The sequence below is a fragment of the Desmodus rotundus genome, chromosome 9 (genome assembly GCF_022682495.2).
Source record: "Desmodus rotundus isolate HL8 chromosome 9, HLdesRot8A.1, whole genome shotgun sequence".
NCBI lineage: Eukaryota > Metazoa > Chordata > Mammalia > Chiroptera > Phyllostomidae > Desmodus > Desmodus rotundus.
This window is the reverse complement of record NC_071395.1, coordinates 51,874,985-51,887,395: the sequence shown is the minus strand read 5'-3', so window position 1 is coordinate 51,887,395 and position 12,411 is coordinate 51,874,985. Positions and strand designations below refer to the sequence as shown.

General features: G+C 38.4%; 1 protein-coding gene across 3 annotated transcripts in view; it reads right to left on the bottom strand.

Moving 5' to 3' along the window:
- The window catches only part of PPP3CC (protein phosphatase 3 catalytic subunit gamma), an 86,157-nt gene that overhangs the window by 37,222 nt on the left and 36,524 nt on the right, over nucleotides 1-12,411 (bottom strand). For all 3 annotated transcript variants that reach the window (XM_053910578.2, XM_053910580.2, XM_053910579.2), the window contains exon 4: nucleotides 7,651-7,762. In XM_053910578.2, coding sequence (XP_053766553.1) covers nucleotides 7,651-7,762 — 112 coding nt within the window. The remainder of the gene's footprint in view (nucleotides 1-7,650; nucleotides 7,763-12,411) is intronic.

Here is a 12,411-nt window from a genome sequence, read left to right as displayed (position 1 = left end):
TCTGTATCTTTAAACTTTGGCATTTTAATTATAATGTGTCTTGGAGTTGGGCTCTTTGCATCCATCTTGTTTGGGACTCTATGCTTCCTGGACTTGCATGTCTATTTCCTTCACCACATCAGGCAAGTTTTCTTTCATTATTTTTTCAAATAGATTTCCACTTTCTTGTTCTTTCTCTTCTCCTTCTGGCACCCCTATGATGCAAATATTGATATGCTTGAATTTGTCCCAGAGGCTCCTTACACTATCCTTGCTTTCTTTAAATTCTTTTTTCTTCTTGATGTTCTGATTGGTTGTTTTTTGTTTCCTTATGTTCCATATCATTGCTTTGTTTCTCAGCTTTATCCATTCTATTGTTGATTCCCTGTAAATTACTTATTCTTATTAGTATATCCTTCATTTCTGCCTGGGTACCCACTAAGTTCCTTGAGCATCCTGAAAAGCACGTGTTTTGAACTCTGCATCTGATAGAGTGCTTATCTCCATTATGCTTAGTCCTTTTTTTGGAGTTTTTATCTGTTCCTTCACTTGGGCCATGTTTCTTTGTCTCCTCATTTTGGTGGCCTGCCTGTGTCTGTTTCTATGTATTAGAGCTACTTTGACTCCCTGTCTTGGTAGCATGGCCTAATGTAGGTATCCTGTAGGGTCCAGTGGCATAGGCTCCCCTATCACCCAAGCTGGGTACTCAAGGTGCACTCTACCTGTGGGCTGAGTACACCCTGCTCTTGTAGTTGAGACTTGATTGTTGTTGGCAGGTCAATGGGAGGGATTTATCTAGGCCAGTCAGCTGCAAGGACTGGCTGTGACCACTGACCACCAACCTCCACCCTCCGTGGAGGATCAGCCATGCAGCGGCAGGATGGTGGTGCTCTGATGTGGTCTGTAGCTGTCCACTGGGTGTATAGATTCTGGGGTTGCCCAGTGGGGCAGACCAAAGTTGGCCCTTTCCTGTGTTCTGCTCAGGGCCACCCTGAATGAGCTACAAAGCAATCTGAGATGGCTGCTACTTGTGCTGAGCTTGGGGATTCCCAGGTGAAGCCAAGCTGTAAATCTAGGCTGGCTGCTGCTAGTGCTGGGCCTGAGGCCACTTAGCCAGAGGTAGAGGTGCTGGGGTCTCGCTGAGGCTGGCTATTGCTTGAGAGGATTTAGAAAGATGTGAAACCTGAGTGGAGACCAGCCATTCATATAGAAAAGCCACTGTTGCCAGCTTGGGTAGGCTATAAATTCGGTGGGGCAGAACCTCAGGGATTCACCAGGGCCAAGCAAACCCTGGGAGCCAGGTTGATGGGAGTCCCAGATATGGCACCTGCCTGCTAGTTCTGTGGCTCTGTGCCTCTGTGGGGGGAGGGCTCAGAAAAGGAACAATGGCCTCTGCCCACCTTTTTCTCTGAGAGAAAGCTGTCCCTCAGCTCACAACCTGATGCCAGACACTTCAGTTCCTCCCCATATGCCACTGGTGCCTCTCAAGCTGCTGCCCCAGTGCTGGAGCTCAGAGGGAGCAAGTCTGAATAAGTCTGTATGTGGGCCCTTTAAGAGGAACTGCTTGGGAATCCAGTAATTCCTTTCACTGACTCAAACCCCACTGGTTTTTACAGCCAGAAGTTATGGGGGCTGGTATTCCAGGCACCAGAACCCTGAACTAGGGGGTCATGGAGCTGGGACCCTTCACTCCCAAGATATCCCTCCTGAATTTTTATCTTCCACACGTGGATGTGGGACCAGCCTGTTCTGTGTCTCTGCTTCTCCGTGTCTCCTACCAGTCTGGATGGATGTGGCTTCTTTAGTTCTGTAGTTGTCAGACTTCCATTCAACTCAATTTCTGCAGTTCTGAGTGGTGGTTGTTCTGTAGTTTAGTTGTAATTTTGATGTGGTTGTGCAAAGAGGTGAGCCATGTCTGCCTCTACCTCCACCTTGACCAGAAAAGTCCTTGCGCTTGCCTTTTGTACTTAACATTATTTCAGAGATCATGCCACATCTTTGTATGAAGAGCTTTGTAATCATGTTTTAAATGTGTACATGTGGTATACTCATAACCTAAGTATACTTAGGTTATGAGTATACCACAACCTAACCACACCAATCTCTTGCTACTGTAAGTAATGCTATAATGAATAATAATATTTATTTTTTAAAAATAGACCTAACACAACAATACTGTTTCATTAGCAAAATCACAGGAGTTTCTGGAACCTATCAGTAAGCTGGTTAACTACACATCTAAAAATGGCTCATGGAAACAAAAAACTAATTTACATTAGAAATTTGGACCCAGGACTAGGAGATGGAATCAGAAAAGCATTAGGTTTCTTGCTTTCCAAGTATCTAAAATAAAGAAATGTTTTTGCAAAGATATAAATACAGGATAGGGTAAAGTAGGTTCACAGTTTTTCATGTGGAAAATAATACAATAATAAATAATAACACAAGAATAAACTCTGTTTCACAACACTCATAACTGTAAACCTCCTTTTGCCACACCTTGTATGCCAGAAATTAACTGTTATACATTTCTCTGCTACTCAAATTGTCTCTGTATTTGAAAGCAATGAAAAAAAATACAGAGTAATTTAAGAATTGCTAGGAAAAAGAAAAGCCTCCATCTGCCCCCCTTAGAGACACTAACGGGATCACAGCCGCGTGATCTGCGACTAGCACCACTTATCGTAATCAGAAGGGGCTGCTCACAAAAGCCAGCGGCGGCTCTTTAAGGGAGATCCACCTGTCAGTAGAAACACCCATGCAAAGCACCACACATGCTCTTTCCTTATACAGGAATACATTTTGAAACTGTACTTGAATTTGTGTGCTTGTTCCAAGACGCATTTACATTTCAGATGCAGCATTAGGATGAAACAGATGGAGTATCTTAGTAGATAAGAGAAAAAGAAAGAAACCTGGTTTAACTAAATTAAAGCATATGAGAAGCAAATAAAAACCTGAGATAAGAAATTTGGTCCAAAATGAGACACTTAAAATGTTTCCTGAACTTACTGTTCGATCTTCTAAAAGTAGTCTGAATCACTTATATTAGCTAAAAAAAAAAAAAAAGAAAAAAAGAACTCTTGAGAGAATAGAGTAAGAATTAGATAAAATGTTACCTAAAAAACCCTGAATTTTAATTCAGAACAGAGGCATCAACAGACAGCTTTCTTCATTACTTCTCTATTGCTAAACATTGACCGTACCAGGGCCTTTATTAACTGCTTGATTATGTGTTATTTCATTTTCCCAGGTAAAAGTATAGAGGTGTAATGAGGAATAGTCCAATATTTGACTTTGAAAAATAATGCAAAATATTCGAGTTTTTAAACTACCTGGTGAAGTGGTCCTCAAATGGCAACAGCAGACACCTTCCACGCCTCTTCTTAACCAGCAGCGTGTGGCAGAATTACCTGGGTGTTTTAAAATGTCTTTTAAATGTTTGGGCCCCAGTTGGGTAATTTTAAAGTTACCAGTTTAAAAAAATTATTGTAACAGTAGTGCATGGTGGTGATGAAAGATAATTTTAGCAGTGCAAGTCCTCCTGACCCACCTCCCCACAGATAATCACTATTACCACTTTCTGCAAATTATATATTTAATTTACAAAGGAGGTCACACTACCCGTTCTGTAAATGGTTTCTGTCATGTAGCAATATAGCTGAACATCTCTCCATATCAGTACATCTAGATCCATCTTGATTTTTCAACGGCTGCCTAGCATTCCATTTTTTAGATGTACGAGGTCTGTCCAGAAGGTATCTAGCCATGTAATATGAAAAATAGAGAAATTTATTGAAGAAGATACAAGATACAAGAAACATTGTACATAGGACAATGACGCCTCAGTTCTTCAGAGAAGGCACCTTGGGACTTCACATAGTTCTCCCAGGAGCCATCAGCTGTCCCATCGTATTTTCCCAAATTTCATCGATGGTCTGAAATCTCTTCCCTTTCAAAGATGATTTTAGTTTTGGAAAAAGCCAGAAGTCACAGGATGCCAAATCTGGGCTGTAGGTGTCTGAGTCACCTGTGTGATTTGATGTTTTGCCAAAAAATTGCACAGGACATGATGCATGAGTGGGTGCATTGTTGTGATGAAGCTGCCAATCACGCGTTGCCCATAGCTGCGGCCTTCTGAATCATCGAAATAGTCTCCACGGAGGAATGTTCAAGCTTAACGCAAAATTTGATGCAGATTCCTTGCTCTACTCAGTCATTTTGAATGTGACAGTCACACAATACATATTCTCACTCAACGGCATCTGCAAGTCCCCACTGACTAGCACAGTGAAGTCACTGTTCACACGTGCACATTCCAGTCCACTCTCCTTGGCTGCCAGGTTACACCGATGTCGCACGAAGTGTTCTCATTATATGAATCATGGCTGGACTTTTTCTGTACAGACCTCATATTATCACTTATTTAAGCAGTCCCTCATTGACATTCATTATTATTTCATTATTCTTTTTTTTTTGCTATTACACTTAACACTACAATGGGCATCCATATTTATCCATATCTTAGTGTCTTTTTATGAGTAGATAGTGCAGTAGGCATAATTCCAAAATGACCTGCAGTGCCCTACACCTTTGTATAACCTGGGCCCCTTTGAGTGGGTGGGCCCTGTGAACACGCTGAGACTCCCATTATACTTCATTATGGCAAAGAGAGATTCTCCTGGGTGGGCCTGGCCCGAGCAGGCCAGCCTTTGGAAAGCAGAGGGTTCTCTCTGGCTACTAAGCACAGAAGAGGAAGGCAGAGAGAGGCACTCGGGCAGCCTGGAAGAAAGCAGACATCCATGTTGTGACCTAATTATCCGTGGAGCCACAGCACACAGAACTGCAGGCAGGAAAAGGGACCTTAATCCTACCGTCACAAGGGTTGTGACTCGTAAGCTTGGGGGAAAAACACCCAAGCTGCAGATGAAAACTGCAGCCCTGGCGACACCCTGATTTTGGCTCAGTGAGACCCTAGGTGGAACCTCCGGCCCTACTGCGCCTGGATGCCTGCCCTACAGTAACTGTGAGGGAATGTGCGCTGCTTAAGCATCTACATTTGTGGTGATGTGTTATGCAGCATCAAAAGAAGGTAAATTTCTAGAAGCCAAACTGCTGGGTCAAAATGTTTACAGATATTCCAAAATTGCTCTTTAAATTCTTTACATCAATTTAAACACTCACCACAGTAGATCTAATTTTTTTTAACTCCTTGGTTATTACCCGCTGATTCACAGTATTTGTTCCAGTAAGCCCCAAGGGATGGAATGCGGTGTATCTCGCCCATCTGCAGCTGACTTTTCTGTCAGAGAAATTTTTTTAAGTGTTCATACTGCAGTATTTCTTACAAGGAGAACCACCTTTCTTCTTAGGCTCTGCTAGCAGAAGAACTGTCATACAAATACCAACTCCAATACAGAAAGCTGCTGGCAACAAAAGCTACTGTGAGCATAAGGGGCACTACTGAACTGTAACCCACCTACAGGTAAAGGGATTTCATGGGGGGAAAGGGGGTTGAATAAACTCTGAGACTTTAAAATCAAATTTAAAAGTTTTTTTCGATGTTGAATATTCTTCTGGGAATAAAGCTTTAAACATTTTATGATACATTCCTCCAAGATAGTAATCTGAAGAAAAATATGAACAGGACACAAAGCGAAACCCATAATCAAGATATCAATTGTACTAACACCAAAGTATGTTCAGGATTATTTAGGGAAAGAGGTAGATTTTAGAGCCAGACAGGACCCAAGAGATTGAGTTTACCTTCCTTGGTTTTACAGAGAATATGCTAATATAACATTTTAGAAATCAATAAAGATATAATTTTGGGTTTTTTAAATTTCAGTATTTTCCTTCCACTCTATAAACTGATACATAATTTTGAGGGGTGCTATTTAAAGTATTTATTAATACTTTAAAATGTTCATATCCTGAGACCTAGTAATTCTCTTTAAAAGTTTGTCCTAAAGATACAAATCACAGATGATTATTCATCCCACAAATTAATTCAACCAATATTTGGTGAGCATGTCCTATGAGTTACTAGTTACGGTTCTCAAAAAGCAACAGTGAGCAAAGCATGTCCCTGCCATCATGGAGCTTAAATTCTGGTGGAGACAAAGACAATCAGTAAGTAAATATATTAAAAAATATATAATTTTTAAAAATCCTCACCTGAGGATATTTTTATTGATTTGAAAGAGACAGAGATAGCGGGAGAGAGAGAGAAACATCAGTGTGAGAGAGAATCATAGGTCAGTTGCCTCCTGTACGCACCCAGACCCGTGCTTGAACCCACAACCTAGGTATGTGCCCCGACCAGGAATCAAACCCACAACTTTTGGGGCATGGGACAACACTCCGACCAACTGAGCCAGACTGGCCAGGGCTTATATAAAATATACAAAAATTTCAGGTGTTGATAGATACTATGAGAAAAAAGCAGGGTGTGAGAGTAAAATGACAAGATTTTAATTTAGAAGAAGCAACAAGGGGAGAAAATCTCTGAAGAGATGTCATGAATAAAGGAAGGATGCGGGTCTTACAGGCTGACAGGTATCTGGGGAAATAAGAAACAAGGAGTGCGAATACCCTGGGGCAGGTTCTCCCAACATCCCCAGTATAGTCACCTATATTAGTTAACAGCAACTGTGAGTACCTAGATTCTGGTCAAAGAAACTAGTAAGGTGTTTTTTTCTTTTTAATTTTTTTAATCAGCTACTAATGTTTTGATTTTTTGAAAAAAAAATTCTACCTTTAACAATACACTTTTTGCACTGGCCAAGTGGCTTGGTTGGAGGATCGTCCCATAAACCAAAAAGGTTACAGGTTCGATTCCTGGTCAAGGCACAAACCTAGATTGCCAGTTCGATCCCTGGTTGGGGTGTGAATGGGAGGCAACCGACTGATGTTTTTCTCTCTCCCTTCTTCTCCCTCTAAAATCAATAAACATATCCTCAGGTAAGGATTAAAACAGTAATAATAATAAAACATTTTTTTACTATTACAGCATTATCTATAGTTAGAAACAACCTAAATGTCCTACTGTTGTTACTAAATTGGCTATATACATGATAATTCATCGATAAAATAAAATAGTTTAAAAACATTAAAATAACATTTTAAAATCACATTAAAATATTTAATGATATGGGAAAATGCTATTACATAAAGTGAAAAGAGAAAATTATTAAACAGTCCATATGAGCCAAATTTTCTTTTAAAAATATGTACATATATACAAATATTTCAACTATTTCATGACAGGTTTTTATATATACAAAAAAGAATAGATGTGCACCTAAAACCTGTGTAATTCTGTTAACCAGTGTCACCCAAGAAATTCAATTTAAAAAAAGAAAGGAGCCTGTATCCCAAATATTGAGATAGTAGTGAATGTCTTTCACTGGTATGACTATGGACAATTTTTATCTGTTTTGGACTTTTCTATGTTTTCCAAATATATTAAATGTAATATTTATAACAATAGGGGGGAAACCCAAAAGTTATTTTCAAAATAAATGTGTTAAAGGGTGGAATTTTAGTTCTTACCAGAAAAAAGAAAGGGAAGTATTTGAGCTCCGTTAGTTTCTTTTTTCCTTATGTTTGATTCACTGTGGGACTGGATACAGGGTAACTAGAAAAATGTGGAGAAGCGATTATACTTACATTCCTGTTTGAAGGTGAAATATTCTGTAAGATGCCTGCATTCATGATTTCCCCGAAGCAGAAACAATGTCTTGGGATGATTAATCTTTAAACTCCATAAAAACAGTACACACTACAAGACAAATACAAGCATAACATTTTTATTTGTGACCATGATAACGCACAAAGATAACTTACATAAATTCAAATGACTTGTAACAACACTTCTTATTACTATCCCCACGCTGAGACATGAAACCTTTAGCTTTTGAATGAGGTGTGCCACGGCCCTAGAATTGACAGAGCACAGACTGTGGTCTTCACAGAGTCTCTCCTTAACTTCTGTCCCCATGTTCTGTACAAATGTCTAGAACTCTGTGACAAAGCCACCCACACATCGATAATATATATGGAAGTCCTAAAATCTTTATCTTAATTAATGGAGAAACACCAGAGACATTTCTGCTAAAATCAGGAACGAGGCAAAGATACCCGCTATCTCTGCTATTATTCAACAGTGTGTAGCCTGTGGAATTAGATGAAAGCAATCGATTATAGGGTTAACAATGGATAAAGAAAAAAAAGCTATCTCTATTTGCAGATAATATGACAGCATACCTAAAAAACTCCAGAAAATCAATGATAAAACTCAGATAATAAAAAAGTTCAGTAACACGGCAGGATATAAAATTAACATACAAAATAAATAGTCTTCACATACACAAACAACAAATAGAACACAATGGTAGAGAAAACTCCATTTATAATAGCAGTAAAGAAGATTAAACACATAGAAATAAATTTATGTACAAATCGTATACCAGGAAATATTTAAAACACTTCCAAGAGATACAATATAGATATAAATAAATAGAAATACATCCCCTATTCTTAGGTAGGATGATTCAACTTTAAATCTTCCTGATTTAATTTATAATATCATTGGAATTCCAATAAAAATGCCAACAAGCTATATTCTATGGAGTTAGACAAGTTGATAATAAAATTTACATAAAAAAACACAGGCAAGAACAGTCAGGAAACAGCCAGAAAAACAGTGAAAGAGAGAAATCATGAGGGGGGCTAGCCTACCAGATGTTAAGACACACTATAAAGCTTCTACAATTAAAGCAGTGATACTGGCACATATTCCCAGAATTCAGCATTGTTTCTCAACATAGATACTACTAACTTCTTGCAAAGCATGATTTTCAAATGGCACAGGATGTTTGTATACCCAGACGCTGCTCATTAAATGCCAGTGGAATCTCTCAATTATTGTGACAAAATACTAATTCATATGTCATTGTGTATAATTATGAGTGCATTTGCAGTGTAATTTCTCTAAAAATGGAATTTTTGAATCAAAATATATGTACATTTGAGAGATGTTGCAAAATAAACATTATAAAACTTAAATACAGACAGACATGTACATATACTTATAACCCTGGCCAGGTGGCTCATTTGGTTGGTGCATCACTCCATAGACCACCTGGCTGCGGGCTCAATTCCCAGTCAGGGCACAAACATAGATTGCAGGTTCGATCCCTCAGTAGGGCATGTATGGGAGACAACCAATCATGTTTCTCTCTTCCCCCCTCCCTTCCTCTCTCTCTAAAATCAATAAACATATGTTCAGGTGAGGATTAAAAAAAATAAAAAATAAATGAATATACTTGGATGGACTTTTTTCTTTTTCTTTTCTTTTTGGTTGACTGTCATTTTTGACATAACTTACATAAAACATTCCATGGAAAAATTACATTAAAACCATATGGAAACTTAGAAAGCACTTTTTCTTTTCTATACTAACCTTTCCCAACCAAGAACATTATATATCTTTTGATTTACTTGGGTATCTATTTCTACTCCTGAAAAGACCAACTCACCTTTCTGAAGCAATGATAGATACAAAAACGTAATCCATAGCCACACTACATGGTAATTTGGTTGATAAACTTCTCGGTCTCTAATCTCAAGTTTTATTTCCTTGAATTATACATCAAGATGCAACTGCACAATTTTCTTGCACAATTCAATGACGAGGTCATGATTATCAGATCTGTTCAGACACTCACTCACTTCCTTAGTCCACGTGAATAGAATTTTTACTCTACTCAAGAATCATTTCTATATGTCAACAATTGTTCAACAGTTGGTCATCTGATAACATTTACCTCACTTGGACACCTGATACCATTTTCTCTTTGGTGGCTCCTGTGCCGTTAGTATGTTCTATGCTGATAATGTTCCTTTTAATCCTTTCTCTTGTAAAATCAAGTAAAGGAAACCGAAGTTTAGCTTCCCCTACCACAGAGGAAGTACTTTCTAATTGGTACAAATGCAGAAGGAACATCAAAGGGCTCAGAAAAAAAGTGAAACTTTACTATTCTGCTTTATCAGTGACATTCGGATGAGTCCCTGGTGTACTAATCAAAGTCCACATTGCTTCAGCAAAGATCAATGCTTGTTCTGGGCATGAATAACATCATCACGCCTTGATTCTCTCATAAAGGCTCAAGGAAAGAAAAACTATTAACTATGGGAAGAGAAAATAAAGTGAACTAAGGTTCCCTGAGAACAATTTGGCAATATGTATCAAAAGTCTTAAAAATATACTTTTTTACCCAGCTATTTCACATACAAGGATCTAAGGAAATATCAGAAATGCCATCAAAGAATGTATTAAAAAGATGTTAACTGCAGCAGTATGTAGAACAGAAATATTTAGAAAACAACCTTATACCACATATGGTACAACTGATACAATAACCAATTAACCATTGCTTAATCCATAAAGACACTGAAATATCTCACGAAACACGAAGTCTGGAGGTGGGGTATCCGGGCTCAACATCATCACCAAGAAGCCATGTCCTCTCTACCTCTTTGACCTGTGAGTCACAGCAGGTCTGCTTTCACCTTTAGTTAATAGCACCTCCTCATGGTCACAAAATAGCTGCTAGAGCACACATTTGTGCCATACTGAAATGGGGCATCCAAAAGCTTCCCCCTTACAAGAGTCTTCATCTGGAAATAAAAGGCTTCAAAACACACACACACACACACACACTTGGTTTCCCCACCCAAACAACAAAACAAAGCAAACACCCAGCAGAGTTTCCTTCATACATTACTCAGCAAAACAGCATCCCAGGTTTAGCCCTGCACCAGCCCACCGGTGAAAGGGAATGGTCTGTCATGACTAGATCAGACCAACATGAATTCAATCGCTGGGGCTGAGATAAGAGCCTTCTCGCCCTGAAATCAAAGGTTCTCCCTGAGCCCCCATTCCATTTATCTGAACAAAATAGGGATTTTGTCAGTAAGAAAGAAGAAAAAGGTAGGCAATAAGGAGGACCTGCTACAAACCTAGTTATCCAACGAAAGAGGAATGATGACATTGAGAGTCTATTGTGTGTCAGGCATTGGTGAAGGCCCTAACATGAAGAACACTGCTAACAGTTAAGCACATACTTCTGTATTATACTGGAAGATCTATTCATAAGTGTATCTTTTCTATTAGACTGTCAGCTCCTATAGCTAGTATGGCTCTTATTACTTTATCCTTAGAGCCTGCCATATAGTTGGCACTCAAGAAACATTCACTGATGAGTGAGGAAAAAAATAGGTAACAAAATATTCTGAATATGCTACATGTATATAAAAATCATTGTGGATTTTTGTGTATGCTTTATTGAATATATTGATGCACTGAAACTTTTTAAAGTATGTGAGTTAACAATCAGAAGATAATTTGGCACAATATTTATCTTTTTAAAAAGTTTCATTAAATGACTAACTAAAACTTCACTAAGTTCTGTATTCTTCTCTTCAACCTGTACAACCCCCTCATGCTAGCAAACACACAAAGAAGTGAGCATTCAATGTGTCTTTCAAACGTCCATACTTCTGACTCACTGTCTAATGAAACATGAACAGAAAATAGGAATTCGAAAGCTTTTCAATGATACTAGTCTAAAAGTATGATCTCTACCCTTCGCAGGTACCTATTTAGAGACTAGGTATTTATTGAGCAGTAGGGAAAATGTGCTTATTTTCTTAGTTTCTAACATTAACTTTTGTCCTCATAGATGACAGTGAATGAATTTGAGTCACCGGCAGATAACACTGAACTTCTCTGATTCATGAATTTAGACTGCCTATCTAACCGAAGAGTAAGATCACTTCCTCTTGTCATTTATTTTTCCTGCAGTTTTAGGACAACTGCTGCTTCTCTGGTTGAGCACCAGGTGAGACAACTGAGCTGCATTTAGGAGTGACGCTGCACGAACAAGCCTTCGGCTACCAGAAACACGGTACAGTGAGCTTCTCACAGTCTGAGGGAGAGGCAAAGCTAAAGACGACAAGAACAGTGATAAGCACTTCCTGCTCATTCCAGGCACATTATAAATTCGATTACCCACACTATCTCAAAGTTATTTTTTTTTATTTGCCAAGAATGTCTAGCTGAATCAGTAGACGTTAAATATCAATGTGTTCTGGTTCTATTGTACTCAAGCCCTCGCATTAATTTCTAAAATAGTTCTAACTTTTCTACATAAAAACATATAGTTTGTTTTGATTGTAACCTTTTTCTCATCATTTAATTTTCAAAATATATAAAAGTAAACTGTAAGATTTCACATTAACTTCTTTAATTAATCATTTTTTCCTTCAATGAACATTTATTAAGTGCTTAACTATATGTAACAGCATCAGAAATTATTCCTACAATAAGCTAAGTGCCTGCTTATTTAGCACTGGCAGTTAGTCTAA